We start from the raw sequence: 20,510 nt of genomic DNA, 5'->3' as shown, positions 1-20,510 counted from the left end.
ATTGGCCAAGTGCTAGTCTAAAAGAGCTATGAAGCCTGGACTCCCTCCCTCCCACCCCCCTCTGCCAACGATGGAGTTTATACCGATGGCACTGAGCACTATTGTTTGAACGGATGTCTCAACACCAAGTGGATGTGACTTATACCAAGTAATACAAATACACCAAGACTGCCTAGCCCATCCTAGCTGTGGTTTTACTTGGCAGCTCTCTCTATTCTCAGTTTAGAATTTTATTCTCATGTTTTTTGTCCTACCACTAGTCACAACTATAAGACAACTTGGCCAACGCCTTAAAGTCAATACTATTATCACTCTGGAATTTCTTGTATTTCCCAAGGAAAGGAAATGCATTAATTTTAGAGCTGAGTCAAGCCCATAAATGAATCAGTATATTGCATAGATATATGACAAAACATTTTTGTAAATAACTGGTCTTGCAAACTGGGCTGCTCAGTTCCAGGTGACAATCAAGGGGCATGTCCTCTGTGCTTGCTTATACATATATATTGTGTGGACTTTGGTGATGAGGAATAATCTCAAGTTTATATTTGGTGGGGGTTGTTTTGTTTTATTTAAATTATAAAGAATAACTGTTTATAGAGATTATTTTCCTTTCCTTCTCCAGCCTTAATTTCTGAGCTCACTGACAAATTTCAGCCCAATGCTAGGAGGGAAGAGAACTTAACATTATGTTTCAGTCTGTTTCATAAAGCAGATAGTTGGACAGATAAGTGGCAAAGGCTGCACCATGAAGTCTCTCATCAGACAACAAAAATCTATAGAATAGAGACATTACAAATGCTCCAATGATGGAAGACTCAATGGAAGTAAAATATCTACCCACAAAACCTGAATCCATAGGATACTTGATTGCCTCCATTCTGGAGCTGATGAAACTTCAACTGATACATTGAAAAATAAATAAATCTGTCTGGTGAGTAGAAAATAGTATAGTATGCTGGTCACATCTGGGTATGCTATGCTGATTTGTTTTGCTGTCCTCTGGATCATTGTTAGGCAGTGAACATACTCCATACCTCAATATATGTTAAAAAGTTGAATTATTTAAAATGCAGAGTTCTACCAGTGATTTCAGTGACAGCAAGAATAAGACAAAATATTGGTAGGCTGCTTTTCATTGTGGAGGATAAGATAAACAAATGGCTTTTAAATGCAGGCAAATCTATCTCTTCTCTGTTTTTTGGGTTGTTTCTTTATCAGCCATTTGGAACACAATATTTGAAAAGGATGAGGGAGAACATTATAAGTGAAATGACTGTCTTGCAGTTCTTCAGCTGTAAAAAGAACACAGAACTCTGTAGTATAGGATACATATGCGTAAATGGACACTGTCCTAGAGCCATAGTCTTGTAAGGATGTTGCTCAGGAAGGGAATGATAGTCTCTAAAATTAAAGAAGTCTCTAGAATTAAAGAATTAAAAATTAACAGCATTGAAGGAGAGAATTCAGAGTCAGTTTTAAAATTGAAATGAACCACACTTAATATTCTACATCTGTGGAGTATTTTTCCCTTAGACTGCTTTCTTGGCAAAGATCATATCTTCAAAAATTACAACGGCCCATTGACATAGTTCAGTGATGTGAGTGTGTTTACATCTTGGATGATTTAGAACCACTTTTACTCTCTCCTCTTCTATATGGAGTGGTTTTTTTTTCATACATTTATGTACAGTTGGACTCAACTGCCTCCATCCGATTTGGTGGTGCAGCTGTAATCCTCTTCAGTACAGATATCCGGCTCTTCCTTTAGAAACTTCCTCTTGCTATACTATAGTTCTTGTGAACGCCCTAACGGAAGTGTTTTTTTTCCTCCTTCCTTCTGCTGCAAGAGGTCCTAGAAATACGGGTCACTTTATAAAACAGGTAATATTAAGTTTGAAAAGAGCCCAAAGTGCACTACTATTACAAAAAAAGTCTGTATAGAAACATCATGTATATCACTTATATAAACAAAATGACTGGTAAAGCTATAGACACTGTCTGAACACTTTAATTTATTAGAGTAAAACTGCTAGATGATTTTCCATCCTTTTTATTCCATATGGTTGAGAGAGAACATCTGTCTGGTAACAGTAATGGTTCCAAACCAGTATAGGATTTTCTTCTTTGTAAAGAAAGATACTGGAATGACACTCCAGATGCAATTGCCTTTAACTTGCAACATTTCACTTTAAATACATAATTTAAAAAAAAAAGAAAACATTTTAAAAAATGAAATGCATTATGTTGTTTCATGAGCATCATTTTCATTTAGTATTTTATGGAACATGTGTATTTTATAGGGTGCAAGGAGACTCTCTGTTCTGCCTTAGCAAATTACATTTTCTGTTACTTGATTTAGGTTCCTGCAAGCTTTGATGGTATGAAAAAAAATAAGGTTTCCTTTTGTATGTTAAGAAAATCCTCAAAGGTCTAAAATGGCTGATGCTCCTGGAGTGCTTTGTCAGTATTCTGAGAGAGACAAGGATTTCAAAAGGCTTAACACAATACGATCTTAGAGGTCTTTTCCAACCTTAATGATTCTGTGATTCTAAATAGAGGGTGTCCTATGAGACACAAGAAAATGCTGGTTGATCTTCTGCTCTTGCTAGAAACAGGACAAGGGTGCTGAGATGCACTTGGAGAAGCTAGGAAGTTGCCAAAGCAACTTGAAGAGATATCTGCACCTTCCCAACAGCCATCACCTTGAAGGAGCCTCCAGCCTTTTGCTTTCATTTGCAGATGCATGATATGTATTGGAGAAGTCAGAAGACCAAATTGCCCATCCCTGAAGTGGGCCATCAAACACAGAATATCACAAAAGACAGTACAAGACCTTTCTCCTTTGACACACAATAGCTATTGCTGGTATCTTGCCAGGTTGTCATTTTCATTTATAGTATAACAGAGGCCTAAGTAGACTTTTTTTTTTTTTTTAATAGTCTTGACTCAGAAAGAAATTGCTTAATTTAACACAGTGCATTTACTAAAATGGAGCTGTGGAAACTTTAAAGATGTACATGACACCATGCTATGTGTTTCTTTGCATTCTCTTGCTCTTGAACACACACCCTGCCAAAGCAAATAACTGCACAATATTTATCATAGTTTTGTTACTATGTAGGAATGCTTTTTGTTATGATGTTTGTTAAGGTGAACTATTTGTTAGCTCCTCCTCTCTTCTGTGTGGAAAAAACCAACCACATTGAAATCCAGTTGTAGTCGGGATATATTGCTGACTGGGAACTGCTTGTCCCAAGATCAGACCTACACTAGGCAGCAGCATGAAGTTTCTTCTCTTGTCGAGAGCTGGTTCTCACTGCAATTAGGAAGTCCAATGGAAGTGCTTTTTGTTTGTTTGTTTGTTTGTTTTTTCCTTATAGTATCATTCCTCTAAATGTTCCACCCTTTAAAATTACTCACAGGTCTTCAGTCAAAAGGCATTTAACAGGGTGTTAGCCACAGTATTGGTATGCTCTGAGCTTGTCCTTCAGGGGGATGCTAGGTTCTGCCCTCTGGGAAATAATGAAGGATCCCTTGATGCCCAGATCCAGCAGGAAAGCAGTCTGCTCATGCCCAAAGCATAGGAAAGCATAACTGTAGCACAGCAGGAAAGTGCTACTCATGGTGAACTTGGACACTGGGATGAGTCCCCAGAGGAAGTGGTGGAAGTGCCTTGTTTATGTCTCTTTGAATTATGTAGGAATGATTTTTTTATTTTTTATTTTTTTAGATAATCCTGTATCTGAAATAATCCTCTGCAGGGAAATAAAAAAAAAGAAACCATCTTCAAAGCTTTTTACTCTTTGAAGAACAAAAGACAGTAATTTGATTTAGCAGGATACCTTGGTCTAAATTGTACCTGTGTGTATTCATATATATTTATATACACGTTTATGTATACAGGTCCAATGCCCAGATGACATATGTAAAAGTTTTTTTAATTATTATTATTAATATATTTATGTATTTATTTATTTATTTATTTATATTATGATGCCAAGCAGTACTGGTATGGTGCTATGGTTATAAACCTATTTCAGGAATCTATGCTGTAGTAATTCTTTCTTATCTAGCTACTGCTAATGTATTTTCAATTTTAATAGTTTCAAAAGTAATTTGGAAAAAGCAAGTTGGCCTGTTTTAAGTGACAAGAATTTCTGACAGGATTTTTTTCCCCAGTCACTTATTTCTTTGAAGTACAACTAAGAAATCACCATCTGAAGTGAGAGGAGCTTTCATTACAAAACAAAATCACTTTTTGGTTACAAGTAGAGAAAGAAATGAGAAGCCAGACATTTTCCATAGAAAGAAGACCTACTTAATATGGTGAGTGTGCGATCCTTATCCATATAGAGTCAAAAGGGAACTTTCTGGGACGTGATAAAAAGGTGCAAGTGAGAGCCCACGCCGTATGTGGCAGGCATTGCAGGACTGCATTGTGAAAACCTAGTGGCTGCTGATTACATTTCAAACATTCCTTGAATATGTGTTGTCACAACAGACAAGCAATTATAGGCAATAATGTCAGTAATTTGTGGATTAAGAACTCCTTAAGGATGTATTGGCACAGCAGACAGTAGCCGCTTTTAGCTTGCAACTGTTCAGCCTCAGCTCTTCGCTGTGCCAACGAAACTGTTACTTCCCAGAAGCTATTGTGTTCCCTGAGAAGCAGCAAAACAATCGGATAGTGAAATCTCTCACACTGCTCCTACCACCCACAGGATTCTGCAGCGGCTCTCGCCAAATGTACCAACCTCAAAGATTCATTTTTAACAGATATACCTATGGATGCATATGCATAAAACAGAAATATTGGCTATTAGCTAGAGTAACACTGTGCTAGGCTCTTATGAGCAAACCCAGAAAAATCAGTTTTTAAGACTCCAGGGCTATAAATACACCCGTGTGAAACTTCAGTCGAGCAGGAAGCCACAGCACAGCGTCTGGTGGTGTGGGGCAGGGGCTGGGCCCCTAACTCACCTTGCTGGGAACAGACATGGCTCAGAACATGGCCCAAACTTGATGGGAAAAAAGAAAAATAAAAAATTGTATTGTGTGAGCCTAGTAATTCAGCACCTTTTCCCGAAGCCAGCAGTAAGAGGGACCTGGAAGGCTTCTCTCTCCCAGGTGCCACGGCTGCGGGTGAGCTGGCGGGGCTCAGCGGCAGCCCGCAACCCCCGGGGGTGCGGCGGGGGAGCCCCCGCCCGTCGGCGCGGCGCTGCGCGGTGCTGTGCGGTGCGGAGCGGTGCGGTGCGGCTCCGCACGGCCCCGGCAGGAGGCGAGCTGCCGCCGGCCCCGCTGCCATCACGTGGCCGCCGGGTTTTCTCCCCGCAGCGGTATGAGGAAGTCACAGCCGCCGCCGCCGCCGTCCGCAGCCTCGGCGGGCGCAGCCTCCGCCGCCGCCTCCCCGCCGCGCGATATGTGGGTACCGCGGGTCGGGACGGGACGGGACGGGATGCAATGGGGTGGGGGACAGCGTGTGGGTGCGGGTGGCACGGCACGGCTCGGCTCCTTTCCCCTCCCGCCCCGTCCCATCGCCTCCCCTTCTCTTCCCTTCCCTTCCCTTCCCCGCAGGGTGGCTCCGAGCCGCGGTCGCCTCCCGGCGTGAAGCCGCCGTCGCGATGGAGGAGCCTCCGGCGGCGGAGGAGTGGCAGGGGGCGACCCAGAAGAGGAAGGCCTGGGCCAAGAGCCGGGACTCCTGGCAGGCGTCGGAAGCGGAGGACTTCTCGGCAGCGGCGGCGGAGCTGGCCCGCGGCGAGGAGGAGGAGGAGGAGGAAGACGACGAGGAAGAGGAGGAGGAGGAGGAGGACCACGCCGGCGGCAAGCTGCCGCCGGCCGCAGAAGCAGGTCAGGGCGGGGGGCGGCGGGGCCGGGGACCCCCGAGGGGCCGCCCCCGACGGCCGGGCGGTTGCTGACTGCTGGCTCTTCTCTCCTGCTCTGCCCGCAGGCCACAGCGTGCCCAACGAGAAGATCGCGATATGGCTGAAGGACTGCAGGTGGGTGCTGCCGCTGCTGCTGCTGCTGCTGCTGCGGGGGGCGAACCCACCTCCCTGGGGGGCGTCTGCACCCCGGGATGCAGAGCGGGCTTTGGCAGCGGTGCTGCTGCAGGGCGGGAGGGGGACGAGCTGCCACTGGGCACCTTTACTCTCAGTGTGACATGCAGGGAGGCTGCAGACTTTCTGAAGTCCTCTGGCAGGGGAGCAACTCGGCTCGGGAGAGGAAGGCAGCGTTGTTTTGGAAGCTGCTCAGTGCCCCGCAGAGGGGCTCCAGCTTAATGCCTTGCCTGTTGCCCGGTTCTTGCTCCAGCTTTAAAGAAACTGCTTATGTGGCAGTGGCCTCTGTGCTTAGGGGTCTGCAGGAGCAGTGCAACATAGGCTGGCTGGATTTAGCCAAGTCTCTGTCAGTCTGCTACCGTATGGAGCGACTTCCTTAACTCGAGGTGATTCTGGTGCTGTTACAAAATACGCTGTGGGTGTTTAGAGCAGGCTGACTGCAGTACTTTTTCTTCAGCCTCGGTCACATAAAAGCATAAATGCTACATCCCGTTGCAGCTGCTTCTCTCCTGTCTTTTTCTCCATTCAGTTCTAGCAGCCCTTGGAGCCAGGGCTGGTGAGGAGAAGTGAACAATTAGCTTTACAGTAGTTAACAAAATTTCAAGATCTCCCCTTCTTTTGAGTGCAGCTACTTTAAGATGAAGATTTACCTCTAAGATTAGCTGTGCCTTTATGATCTTTTGATCCAGTAAGCGGCTGAGCTGAGCTTACTTCTGTAACTGAAGTGAGGATTTCATTGTGGTTGGAGTGTCCTCAGTGTAGTTTTCTTCACAATCGCTCCAGGCCGTGCCTTGGGAGGGGGTGTTGGCAGCAAGAGTCTTGAAATCATGCTGTACCCCAAAATCCAATGTTCAAACCAGACAAGCTGTTCTCCCAAAATGCAAAAATGGGAGAAGATTTTTCTGAATTTACCTGAAATTAGACCTAAAGAAGTATATCCTTGAAAGTCTAATGAAGCATGTCCATAAATTTTATAGATTTGGTGCTTTATGAAAACTATTTTTTGAGTTGGGAGAGGAAAAAACGAAGGACCAAAGGGGGAAGAGGCCCTTGAGGGAGAAATGCTTGCTAATGTGGCTGTGGCGCTTTTCTCAGTATCTGCAGGATTTTTGTCTAGAACCTTCCCTGGCACTGTAGTCCTTTCCGTTTTGGTACATAATTTAAGGAATAGCACACTATTGCAAATGTGCAGAACAAACAGCTAATTGATGGTCACAAATCTTGAATAATAATACAGAGTTTGCTCTTTTATTCGTGTCCTCTAGCAATCTGTTGTTAAAACCAGCTCCCAGCGCTTCAGTGGAATGTGTATGCATTGCTCGCAGTTGATTCACGAAATGTGGGAATCTTATTTTACACTCAAATTCTGTATCTTAGCCTTTTGCTGATATAGAGACACAAGCTTTAGCTAATGCTTCTCTGTGAAACCCTTTGTGGCCCTTTCACAGAAGTCTTTTAAAGTGTAGTTATACTGTTGTAAATATTTTCAGAAGAATCTTATGTCTCATCAGAAAGATAACATTTGAATTGTTTTTTTTAAAAGATCTCTTAAACCAAAATATCTGAGCTGGAGTCAGCCTCTGAGTCTGTAGCATGCAGAGGGCACGCAGATACTGCTCATATCATATGAGAGGTACGATCTCAGCTGCCTGAAGTAGCACACAGTTCCTTGTGTTTTAAAATCACAGAGTGGGTTAGTTTCTATGTATATGGTATACATGGGAGCAGTAGTAGCTAGATACGTGCAGGAAAATGATTATTCAACTTACATTGTTATAACATGACTGTATGTACAGAAACCCTGAACTGCTTGACTCCTGATAACAATGTATGTATGAAAAGAGGAAAGTGTAAAAGGTGTCAGAACAGCCCTATAGATACTATGCTATTGTTTATAAAAAGAATACTTGAAAACAACAGTTGTGAAAACTTATGATTGTTTTCAACCAAGATAATTATTATTTAATAACACTGCTTTTGCCGTGGAGCTTTGTTTGCTACAAAGTGTGGGGAATGTATGCAAACTGATCTGTTTCTGGTCTATCACACAACTGCTTTCTTACAAGTTAGCCCTGCTACAAAAATATAACCATTACTATAAACAAGCATTCATTTACTAAAATAAAGTATTTTCTCTGTTACATATTTTCTAAAAAGTCATTCCCATTTTGTCTGAGTTTATATCAGCTTTTGTGAAAAGTACATTAGAATAAAATTGGCACATTTCAAATCCCATTTTCTGGTTTGAGTTGGCAGTAGCACAAAAAAATTATTATCAACCCACTGCATAAACAGATCTGCTTATAAGATTTACTCCTTCGTTTGTTTCCAAAAGCATCAATGGTGTTATAAGTTAGATAAAAAGAGTTACTATTTGTCCTGTGTTAAACCTGTTAGCAGTTTGGAGCTCATGTTGCTTGGCATATCTGTTTCACATCTGCTTTGGAGGAGAGATGAGTGTTACTTGTATCCCATGCTTTTTAACTTTGTTAAAGAAAAAAAATACTAATAAAAGAAAAAGGCAGCAAAACAAGAAAAGCAAGCATGTATCACACTGTGATAAGAATTACAGAGGCTTCAGAAATGTCAGATGTTACCCAAAGTTTCCGGTTTGCTCATGTTTTGGGAATCGCGTGCCTTTGAAAAAGGGACTTTTCTCTCCTCCAGAAGCTTGACAAGGCATTTTGAAGCAATGAGAAAGCTTGCAAAAACTTCCAGTTTTAACTCCTGTTGAACTAAGATGGGAAGAGAAAGTGTTTGTATTACACTGATAGAAAAGGAGAAATGTCTGTCAGCTGTGCGGTGGTGTGTGTTACTTTAATTCCGTAAGTTTAAACTCCTCCAGTAGCACAGGGGGTGTCGGAGGTATTTAGGAACTATCTCCTGTAGATACACAGGAAATGAGTTCTTGAAATGCCTCAGAAAGAAGAGGTTTTGGTTTTTTTGCTTCAATTTTAAAATAAACACTGCTCCTACTCAAGTAAGGCTGCAAAAGCGGAGGTTTAAATGGCATTTCCAGCACCGTGCAAAACCCTCGTACTGCTCATGCAGGCGGCCTGCCACCAGTGGCAGCTGAGGCTGCAGGACTGGGGAGAGCCCCAGGCCCTACGCAGGCCCTGCACAGCGCCCTCTTACCTGTGTCCCGGGACACAGTGGGATGAACCTCCCACTCCTGCATACACCGCCGCTGGAATTAAGTCATTGGTACAATATGGTAATAAATGTGTGACTCATCCACGTGGGAATGCAAATGAAAAATTGCAGGGCTCCTTGGCCCAAGTGGCCCCTGACTCCAGCCTTTCCCAATGCTGGGGTGCTCCCAGGCCCCTCCATTCTCTCCCCCGTGTCCCCACATGAAGGTGGCAGGGCCTGTGGCTGTGCCTCTGGAGCTCCTTCACATGGAGTGGCCTCCAAACCATCCCTGTCACAGGGTGCCTGGGGACAAGCTCTGGGGAGCTGGCTCAAGGGTGCTGCCACTGGAAAACAGTCCTACACCAAGAAGCAGAGCTGCTCCTGCTGTTGTTCACAAGGATTTTGGTGTGGGTGCTTGTCCCTTGTTTAAATTTGTGCCTCACCTGCTTCTTAAATGCAGATTTTCCAAAGGAAGGGGATGCAGTGCAGCTGTATGTGTGTGCAGGAGCGTGAGCAGGGAAGCAGACGGACAGAGCTGCTTTTTCTGTAGCCACCAATATGCTGCAGCGCTGACGGGCTTGACTTCTGAAAGAAATGCCAGCTTCAGTGGTTGTTTTCACTGCTTTCTGCCAGTTGGTTCATGCAGCCCTGAGCTTGACCAGCAGCACATTTCTGTATGGAAAAGACGGAGGTGCTGGAGTAGCCACCAGGGAACAGGAGGGAGAAGGAGAAGGTGCCTGTTATAGCCACAGTGCGAGCAGGGGGCTCGGTTGTAACCACAGAGCACAGGGCTGGCTGGAGTGTGAAGGGCCTAGACGGCCTGCCCTAACTTCTTTGAAACCCTGACACAAAACCTACACAGAAATCCAGGAGACTGAGTCTCTGTGGACCTTGTCCTGTCACCTGCAACACATTGGTGCACCTAGCTGCTTCTGCTGTTTGAGTTGGCCTCTTGCTGCAGTGCCTTTTCTTTGCTTTTCAAAAGACACATCAAAGTGAGCTTGCTTCCTATCAGCGCGCTGCATGGGGAAACTGAACTATTTTCGGGGCGGGGGGAGAGTTGTAAAGTATAAGGTCTGTTACAAAGCAGATGCAAACTTCTGTTGCTTAATTTGGCCATGACACCAAAACAAATACTGTATCAGAGCACTGTTTGCCTCAAGTTCCTTGGGCAGGTTTATGTATTTGTCTAATTAAAAACCCAAATGAAACATACATAATATAGGCACATAAATCATCCGCTTTTTCCTTCTTTATGAGTGTTATATTTCTGAATTTGTTTTGGACTTTGAGTATTATGCTGCACTACTTAACAGTGACAGGTCTTTTTAGTTAGAAATCTCTCAGAGACAAGACAAAGAAATACCCAGATAAAGTAAATAAATTTAATGAGAGTGCAGAAAGGGATTGGACCTGTTACTTGCATGGTTTCTGCTGCTAATTTTGGACACAGTGGGATTTGAAAAATCTACTGCCTTTCAAGGAATAGCCATATCAGATATCATGTAAATAAGAGCTAATATAAAGAGTCAATAAAATGCCATCACTGGCAAGTGACAGCTGACATAGCTATCTACGTTTTTATCTTCTTTTTGATCAGTAAATGCAGTTTTTCACCCCTCTCTCCAAAGCTTGAGGTAAATCTATGGTAAGAAGTTTTAAATTTGTAGAAAATGGGTAAGGTTTTTATCATATAAATGAGATTGTGTTAGTCCATTCAAACCCCATGCTTGGTTTTTGGGTGTTTTGCTCAGAATTCTATGATTTTCCTTGAGAGAGGGCTGCTGGCCCTGAAGCTTTGACACCAGCTCGTGCCTTAGTACTGCAGTCGTTATCAACCTGTTTTGTTGTTTTTCCCTACAAAGCCTATTTGTTCAGAGGGCTGGGGATTGCTTAGGAAGTTATTGCCAGTCCTCATATGTTTGTGCTTTCTGGGGGCGGAGGGAGGGACAACCGCTGCTATCACAAGCTTGTTGCACGCTGTAAGGAAGGACATGAAGCAGCAAGTTTTTAAGTTGGTATTAATCTCTTCTGTGGTTTCAGAACGCCTCTGGGAGCCTCCCTGGATGAGCAGAGCAATCCTCTGTTGAAGGGTAAGGAAAGGTTTTACCTACTGAGATCTTTTTTTCTGAGAAGCAAGCTCTTGTGTATGTTCACCCGAGACCTCGGCAATTTAACAGTGGCACAAATGACAGTCTAGTTGGCCTTGCTGAATTATTCTCACTTAGAAGCAGTTGTGCCTAAGAAACTCAGGAAAGGAGGGTAAAGATCCCTGTTCAGTCTTTCTGGAGAGTTTAGTAAGCCTTTTAAAAAAAAAAAAGCAGAATGAGGAGTTTTATCTCTGAGCTGGCGAGCATTTGGTAGTCTCCGCATCTAATAGGTCAGGTCGCCACACCTGAAAATTTTACTATCTGAGCAGGTCCGAATACTAAAGTTCAAAGTACAGTGAGAATTTGCAGGTAGTGACACAGCATAGACGAGTTACTGGCTGTCTCTGGAGTCTTTGCTTGAACTCTTAATCTGGGATAGGGAGAGAGAGAGGGGAATGCCTAACCTGGACTCAAACTTTGGATCCCCCTGGTAAGAGGTCTGGAGGCTAATGTAGCAGCAGAAGGAACAGATATGGTGGGTAATACTCCTAGGTTTGTACTTGCAATTAATTTGCTTGCAATCTGATTTGGGGATGTTTCTGGGCATAAAGTTAAAACAGTGCTGTAGTTGTTTTCTTTCTTTCTTTTTTTTTTTTTTTATGTTCTCAAATGTAACTTCTTTGTGCATTTTTAGTGTATGACTAATGCAGGGATTGCAAATATGGTCTAGTTATATCCTGTTGTATCAACTGAAGTGTTTTGCTAACACCTTTAGTTAAGCTGTTAAAAAGAAAACACTGCAGCATTACAGTTGTTGAACTGCTAACTGTACATTTTCAGGCATGCTGGTGAGAAATGGAGGAAGTTTTGAAGATGACTTATCCCTGGGAGCCGAAGGTGGGTGTGGCAGGATTATGACTTTTTCTATCAAAAAAAGAATCATGTTCAGTCATCTGATTTTTATTTTGAAAGATAGCATTTCCTTTTAGGTTAAAGTAAAGCTGACTAGAAAACCAGCACATAACACATAGGAGAATGCAAGTAGATACGCTTTCTGAGTTTATAAGAATATTGTGTTTGTTAAACATCCTGGTCTAACCTGAAGGTCAGAGTCAGCCCTGAGTTCCTTCTGCCCTCACATGCTAAAGCCCACAGCTGCAGCACAGCCCAGAGTACTTGCTGGAGCTGTGTGAAAGTGTTTTCCCCTACGTGTTGTTCTTGTCCATGGGTTCCTCTTGACAGTTGTGCATGCCCCACTTCCACTGAAACTCTTGGGAGTGGCAAGTGCAGGCTTTTGAAAGGAGAAATGAAATTCTGTCAGCCACAAGGCAAACTCATTAAGAGCTAAATGCTTTTAAAAATGAAAAATGTCAAAGCTGAGTAAGTAATTTGGATCAGGCATATTATATATTCTGCCATTGTTAGATGCCTTCCTTTTCTTTCTCTTTCCCTTTTTAAAGGGAAGGAGATGTGGCTAGTCTTGGTTGGTTTAGCCTCCCTCCATAGCTTCCTCTGTTCATCGTGGGGTAGAGGTGTCCACAAACCAACTAACAGAAAACTTCTAACAGTAGATCCTGAAATAAAATAGCACAAAATAGTTTCTCAAACTGGGTGCCAGTGGTATCTTCAGGATAGGAGCTCTAAGATTGTATCTGTTATCGGTCAAATAAATTTGAAAAACAACCTTCATCTTTCAGTGTTTCTTCAACTACAGCTTTTAGAAAATGTTAGAACTTGTGTAGTAGACAGCCGCTTTATCCACAGCTGCCTTGCTAGTGATTTTGAAGTATTGGGACACAGCCTGGAGAAGGAAGTATCTTTAATATTTAAAGACTCAAGACTTCTGAGGAAAACAGTTGATCTGATAATGATGGAGAAGCAGTAACTTACTCACTTACTGCAATAGATTAAACAGGATTAATTTTATTTTTTTCTGTCAGTCTTTTCCGCTTGTTAGATTGCCAGCAGTGTGAAGATTTCATAGAAAAAGTTTCTTTTTAACAATCATCCAAGATCTGAGCATGTGACTAAGAATATGGGAGTCAGCACATTTTAGAAAATCATGTCACTTTTTTTTTTTTTTTTTTTTAAATTTCAATTTTTCCCCTCATCATTCTCAAGGATTTCTGCTCTTGGGGAGCAGAGAGTCGTTTCCCTCCTTTTCAGATGAACATGGTCTCAGTGCTAGAATTGCTGGTTCATTTCCATGTGCAAGGACAGGGGTGTTTCTGTGGGGCTTTGCTTCTGTGAGAGAACAACGGGACAACAGAGCTGCCTGGAGCAGCGCTGCGTGCCCTGTCATACAGAGAGCCTGGCTGCTGGAAGCCAGAGCCCTGTAAGAATGGCGTGGAGGGCACTGGACAGAGTTCCGTAAGCCCAGCACCCTGCTGAGCTGTTAAAATCCATGGTCCAGCAGCTAGAACTAGTCAACAATTAATCCATGTAGATAGGCTTGCTTTCATATTATATGCAAGGATATTTAAAAAAATGCATGTTCTGCATTTTGTATATATTTAAATTCCTTCGTTATGTCTCTGAAAAGGGAGGTGGTGAGGTTTCCATGTTTTACTCCCCGTTGCTGACATTTCCCTTGGAGGCACAGCGAGTTTAGATGCAGGGTTTTCCTGGCAGCATTTGACATACCTTTGCTCTTTCCATAGCTGATTCCGAGGGTTGCTATGACATATGTGCGCTCCTTGCCTCTCTTCTGTGGCAAGTTTGTTAATATTGAGTCGCCTCTTTGGGGGAACTCATAATTTAAGGCTGGGACTCAGCTCTCTTCTTTGACAGGGTGTTGATGTTGTAGGAGAATAATGCTGCCTGGGGTGCTGACGTGTGGAGCTGAGCTGCTGCAGCTTCAGAAAGGGCCGGGTTCCCCGCAGGGGGGCTGGTGACCAGGTGCCTGGCATCTGGTGGCTGGCCTCCTCAAGAGTCCCTTCTTGGTGTAGCTTTGGTTTATGCATTGCACAGCTTGGAGAGCCAGGGCCCGGCCCCCACCAAGAGTTAACTGTATTGGTTTAAGGACACGCACACAGTCTCTGTACCTGGCCATGGGCACCAGCTGCTCTTCTCTTCTAGCTGAGCAATCTTCACATGACTGCATCTCCTCCTCCTCCCCCTTCAGCTGGTAATCATGTCTTCAACTGCAAAGCAATAAATTGTCTGTTTATATAACAATTGCCAACTTAATGCATGTAAAACTTCAAGTTAATATGATTCATTACGGCAAGTAAACATGAGTCCGTGTGAGATTTTATTTTAGACAAAGCCTGAATAAACCAGATTGTCTTTATATCAGCTGTAAACTAGGAACACTTGACAATCATATTTATATGGAAAGAAAAATCTGGCACATGCAGGAGTATTCATAGAAGCGCTTGTTGGCTACTTTTTCATGTCACTTGTGGGTAGTGTAATTGTGAGGAGCTTTGTGCATAACAACTTCTTGTTTCTCTACAGCTAATCATCTACGAAGTGATACCCAAATGGAAACATGGTAAATGTCCCTTTTTTTATTTCTTTACTTCAGAGAAATATTTATTATTTACTTCAGAGAAATATTATTGAAGGGAGAGGTGGAGAGGGTGCAGTGGATGTCGTGAAGGCTACCCCAGAGCTAAAGCTCTTCTGGTCCTGCCAGTCTATGTGAGAAGGAAAGAGAAAATCTAGATAGCACAGAAATAGTCAATATGAAATGCAGAAAAAAAAAAAGCAGATTTTAATTATTCCAGCAGACGTGAAGTAGTTTTGGGGGATGACAGGGGATGGGAATGACACAGAGAAACAAGATCTGAGTAACTGTGGTATGATTTACCTTCTTTAGCTCACTGATCCCTCACCATTTCTGTTTTTGCCTGTCAGATCAGGTGTCCTTTGGGAGTAGGGAAAAAGACTTAGAGAGGAGAAGCTCCTGCTTTATGGGGATAGCTTCTGAATTAAATGTACTGTAAATAAAACCCCTGCTGGGACTCCAGCAAACACTGGCACAGCCTCGCTGCTCCTCCTTAGCTGGGCTCTGTAAATGTGCTCTCAGGTGAATCCTCTCACCTTTGGTTTCTTTGTGGTTGTTCTGCTGTGTGCGCAGTACGATTTGCATGGTAAAATTCCCCCTTGGCAGGTTTGTCCCTAAGAGTACGTAACAGTACGTCTGAGCCCGAGGTACCAGCTAACACTGAGCAGGCTTCTCCAGACACAGGAAGGAAATAGCTTGGGATTGGGAAAGAAACTGGCCCGCACTCCCTCTTGGAGCTCATCTTGCTCCGTTTCCTCCAGCCTGGAGCCTCTTTGCTTTCCTCAGGAGCCTGCCGGGTGCAGCCAAGGGTGAGGGAGGGCGGCAGCAGGGCCGGGTGGTCCTGCCTGAGGAGGCAGCAGGCTGGGCAGGGGCAGGCTGGGCAGGGCAGGGCAGCTTGCCCGAGGCTGGGCTTCCTCGCTGGAGGAGGGTGGGATCGGGGAGGGTGGGGCAGCCAGGGGAGATCGGGGTTTGTTTTCTCAGCTTGCATTTGCCTTCAAATACTTAGAGTCTACATACGTTTTTACTGAGGCGTCCCAGGGCTCGCTTTTGTTATTGTATTTCAATAAGTGACATGGCTAATATAAACCAGATAACGCTGAACGGGGAAAGAGAAATTCAGCAGCATTGGAGACTTAGCTCCACTCTGAGACGGAGAATCAAATCCCCGAACAAAAGGGGTTTATCACAGTGGTCCTGTCCATTTGTGTTGACAGCAATGGTATGCTGGCGAAGGAGAGGAGGCTTCAGTTCCACCAGAAGGGGAGAAGTATGAACTCCACCGGCTCTGGAAAAAGCAGTGCAACTGTTTCAAGGTAAAAGAGTGCTATGCTTTGAAGGTCATGGCGCAGTTCAGTGGAATTTGGCTCTGTTTTGCTGGCAAAACTTACTTCTTCTGTTCCTAAGTTAAACGGACTTGGCTTGATTTATATGCATTGTTGCATTTAGTAGCCGAGAAGGGAATTTTCATTTGGTTGCTTGAAAAACTGCTATTTGTTTTCAGTTGTGGTTTGCAGTAAATACTTACGGATAGTCCTAAGCTTTAGAAATGTTTGAAATCTTAAATGGCACTTCAAAATTGGAGCTCTGCAGAGGAAGGGCTGACTTTATAAATAACAGTATCGGATCTGAGATGTGTTGGGGCTGATGTCTCTGGTGGTGTGAACCAAAACTTCAGATGCAGATATCTCCAAAATTATTTCCTAAAGTAGTCTGAGCTTTAGGAGTCAAAAGTTCAATAGACAAAGCTTGCTAGTGGACTGAACTAGTAGTTGGACAGAAGGCACTGTGTCAGACATAGACAGTAAACATCTTGTCATTTGTCTAGTGTTTCTGAATTACTGGAGCTTTATGAGGAAGATCCTGAAGAAGTGCTCTATAACCTTGGATTTGGAAGAGATGAACCAGATATTGCTTCAAAAATTCCAGCAAGATTTTTTAATTCATCGTCATTTGCCAGAGGGATAGATATCAAAGTGTTTTTGAATGCCCAGATGCAGCGCATGGAAGTGGAAAATCCAAATTTTGCTTTGACGAGTAAGTATGTTTTTGAAGCAAGGTTTATTTTTATTTTTTTCTAACTGTGTAAACAATCTCAAAAGAAGGTCTTATATCTAGTGTTCTGGCAAAACCCCCGTACAGTTTAAAAGCCAAATTCCATTCAGAAGCTGTAATGACTTTCTAGCTTGGTTTTAAATGTGGTAAGAGGTGACCATCAGTGTATGACACCTTGGGACGAAGGAAAGAGATCTATAGTTGGGAAAAGAAATGAAGGGTATCCCGTAGAATGTATATTGCCTTCTGTTTTGTTTCATTCCCGTCTCTTTCTTCCAAGTTTGTCTTCTGTTGTAGATTTAGAGCACCAAAACAAATAGCTATACCCGTCTTTTTCTTGTGTTCTTCAGTATCCATGTGGTATTTTTGAAAGCTGGCGGCAGTGACCTACTTCTATGGTTGGTGAAATCTGTCAGTATTGCTATTGACTTGGACAGGAGCTTTGTTAGGTCAGGAATGAGCATTTCTGAAATGAGGGCATAGCTGAAATGTCCTGTTGTCTTTGTAGATGGACGGAGCAATCCAAGTAACACTTTTCCTGCCAGCACTCTGTAAACTAGCTTGCAGTTGTGTACCCATGTCTCTTTTTTACTTTGTGAAGACTTTCCATGCTGTTCTCCTTCTGCATTTACCAAACAGTCTTGCAAAATTTTTCTTCCACTTCTTTTTACTGTGTGGTATCACTTTCAGCTTACTGGACTAGACAGTGTTCAGTCCATCCCTGGGACTCTTGATATAAATAGGTATTTGTTGGGGTGGGTGAATGCAGGTTGTGATGAAAATTCCCTCTTCAGATATGAAGAAAAGAGCTATCACTGCCAGTTTGTACAATGATGTAAAGATCAGCAATTCTGAGCTGTGATGACACCAAAGGTCCTCTTAAGCTCTGCCTTACGTTATGTTCTTGTGCAGGTCGTTTTCGCCAGATTGAAGTGCTTACTACTGTGGCCAACGCTTTTTCCTCCTTGTATTCTCAAGTCTCTGGGACTCCTTTGCAGAAAATTGGTAGTATGAACTCAGTGTCTTCCAGCAAAGAAGCTTCCAGCCCTCCCCCTCTAAATCGCAGCAATACAGCCAGTCGGTTAATGAAGACTTTGTCTAAGCTCAATCTGTGCAGTGCACAGCAGGCCGATAGTAGTGGCTGTCCTATAGCTTCACCTGTTGAAAAAGGGAAAAGTCCAGCTGAACTAGGGAGTGAGGAAAATGATGCTAAAAATGAATCTAAGTTACAAAAACACTCTAAGAAGAAAGACTCTCCCTCTTTTCTGGCTACTGTAAAGGAGGAGATAGCCAGTAGTCTGATGAATGCTACAGATGCTCACAAACCTGCAAGCCTGCCTGCTGGAACTGATGATAAGCAAGAGAATACTGTGCCTGCGGCAGATGTGCAAAATAGCAGGCTGGCAAACCCCCAGGACAGACTGTGTGAAGAATCCAGTCTTTTGGACTCTTCCAACCTCAGCAGCAGTTCCAACACGTCCAACAGCAGCACGTCCGAAAGCAGCGCCCCGACACAAAGGCCTCCTGTGGCATCACCCTGTGTTCCCCTTGCAAACCCCTCCATAATGAATCTCATGCTTCAGCAGAAAGACTCCTTTGAGATGGAAGAGGTAGGTGGAAATATATGACTTTGTTTTCACATACAGTTTACATAACTTGCTGGCTGCCAGCAGAGGAATGTTCCCTCCTGTGCAGTTGACAGTGTTTTCTCCAGGAATGCTTTACATTCTCTGGATGATAGGACAGTTGTCACTTTCTCTTGGTAGGCTGTGCTAATTGATACTCTTATTGAAATAATGCTGTTGACGATGATGTTGTTTCTGAAAGTCAGAGTGAATGTTCTCATTCTTCTTTTCATCAGGCGCAGGTAACTACAGTCACTGGCAAAACCTATTAAAAACTTTTCCATTCTTAACACGATCTTTTCTTGTGGAAATAGACCTAGGTTAGACTCAATATATAAAAAAGCCTTTGTAGATTGCTAACTGTTAATCTTTATTTATTGTTACCTAAAAGTAAACTCAATATGTTTGTGGATTGAGCAAGACAGTGAAAAGTGCTGTCATGTAGGGTAAGGTGCTCATCCCACGGTTTTGGTTTTGATGGCAATCTACTGTATGTGGTTGTGTTTGTTCTCTAGAAATTAATATGATGAAACTCGCTGTTCGATGCACCTTTGGCAGTGGCTCAGATAAAAAATTCTTACTAGCTGCCTTTTAACTTCGTAAATGCATTTATCCTTTTTTTTTTTTTTGATTGATCATTATCCCAAAGGGATTCTAATACCCAGATTCCTCTAAGTAATTCACTTATTAGGCTAGTAAACGTGCAGCCTACAAATTAAAAAATTCATTTTTTATTTTTTATTTTTGCATAGACTCACACTTTGTATTACAAGAGCTCTCTTAAATTAGCAGATGGTTTTGTGGACACATTTTGAAGTGTCTGATGTTAACAATCCATAAGTCAACTTTTTCATTTATGTGAAATGGATATGTAAAATGAAGGGTGGTGATTTCTGTGCTGAAATGGGTGAAGAAAACAGTCCAATAGAAAGCTTTAGATTTTTACAGTGAATGGCAAAGTGATAATTTAGCAGATATTGCCTAGTGCAGTGTTTGCACTGCAGACTTTTGATCAACTTCTAGATCAACTGATGTTGTAGTTGAAGACACATAATTGAACAGAAAGAGGTAATCTAGCCTCTTGTAGTTCTTGCCGTTTGTTGAGCCTGTGTGCCATCACCCCCTTGTTGTGTAGCCATCTACGGAATGAGAACAAAAGATTGATCCAGCTGAAGGGAGGAAAAGAAACTTGGTGTATTTTGATTTATTCAAATAATTCCTGGCTTACTTTTCAGCTGCATAATTTTCTTGATCCAGTTTGTTGTGTACAGATGTTTGTGCTGGCAAAATGGGAGGAGTGTGAGTGGTGATGGCTTTTTGCTGCATTCTCAATTGTTGGACTAGTTTTATATATCTCAGAGGAGAAAACTGGATTTTGGCACTTTTAGGTGAAGTTGAAACAACTTTAAAAGCAAAACAAAAAACACAGAATTTTCTTTCAGGGTAAGTTAGACTATAAGGGGTTATGGAAGGAAGAAGGCTTACCAAACTCTGCACAAGCCAGATGCAATGCATTTGCAGAGTTTTGGTTGACACACTTTGCAGTCATGCCAGTACATAAACACAGCTGTTTTGGCATGAAGACATGTGGTGTGGGATGGAGTTGTGGTGAATTTCGTTTACGCAATCTAATATATACATATCAACTGCCTTCAGATCCCTGGCAGGAGGGATTCAGCTTTAATAATGAAACTTTAGAACAATACCTGGCAGCTTGATTTTATTTTTGTTCATCTCTAAGCAGGGTCTAATGAACAATAAACTGTACTAGAAACAGTGAAAATAACTCCTCCCACCCTCTTCTCTTGATTTGGAGTGCATTCATATGCCTAAGAAAGATGACAGATATATCAAGGAAGCTGTTTGCATGCCGACAAATGCCTTGGTGGTTTGAGTGCCCTTAGGAAGTCTGTCGCTGTGAAGATAGCTGCTGTGGGGGTGAGTCAGGGCAGGATTTCCCCCAGAGTCCCTCTCCTGAAATGGCCAATTAGAACCACGAAGGTCATTTACCAGCATTGATATTGGCTGAAGGGACGGGAGGAGA

The 20,510-nt window shown here is 42.9% G+C and overlaps 1 protein-coding gene across 3 annotated transcripts in view; it reads left to right on the top strand.

The window, feature by feature from the left end:
- Window positions 1–5,302: 5,302 nt before the first annotated feature.
- The window catches only part of ITPRID2 (ITPR interacting domain containing 2), a 41,809-nt gene continuing 26,601 nt past the window's right edge, over window positions 5,303–20,510 (top strand). For 2 of the 3 annotated variants that reach the window (XM_084524798.1, XM_084524797.1), the window contains exons 1-9: window positions 5,303–5,424; window positions 5,578–5,850; window positions 5,951–5,999; window positions 11,232–11,281; window positions 12,119–12,175; window positions 14,738–14,774; window positions 16,004–16,102; window positions 16,615–16,823; window positions 17,754–18,451. In XM_084524798.1, coding sequence (XP_084380924.1) covers window positions 5,625–5,850; window positions 5,951–5,999; window positions 11,232–11,281; window positions 12,119–12,175; window positions 14,738–14,774; window positions 16,004–16,102; window positions 16,615–16,823; window positions 17,754–18,451 — 1,425 coding nt within the window. In that variant the 5' untranslated portion in view covers window positions 5,303–5,424; window positions 5,578–5,624. Of the gene's footprint in view, window positions 5,425–5,577; window positions 5,851–5,950; window positions 6,000–11,231; window positions 11,282–11,648; window positions 11,814–12,118; window positions 12,176–14,737; window positions 14,775–16,003; window positions 16,103–16,614; window positions 16,824–17,753; window positions 18,452–20,510 lie in introns of those variants that run through there. The other variant, XM_084524799.1, reaches the window with a different exon arrangement.

Source organism: Aythya ferina, assembly GCF_964211825.1.
Source record: "Aythya ferina genome assembly, chromosome: 6".
Taxonomy (NCBI): domain Eukaryota; kingdom Metazoa; phylum Chordata; class Aves; order Anseriformes; family Anatidae; genus Aythya; species Aythya ferina.
This window is presented reverse-complemented; position numbering and strand designations above follow the sequence as displayed.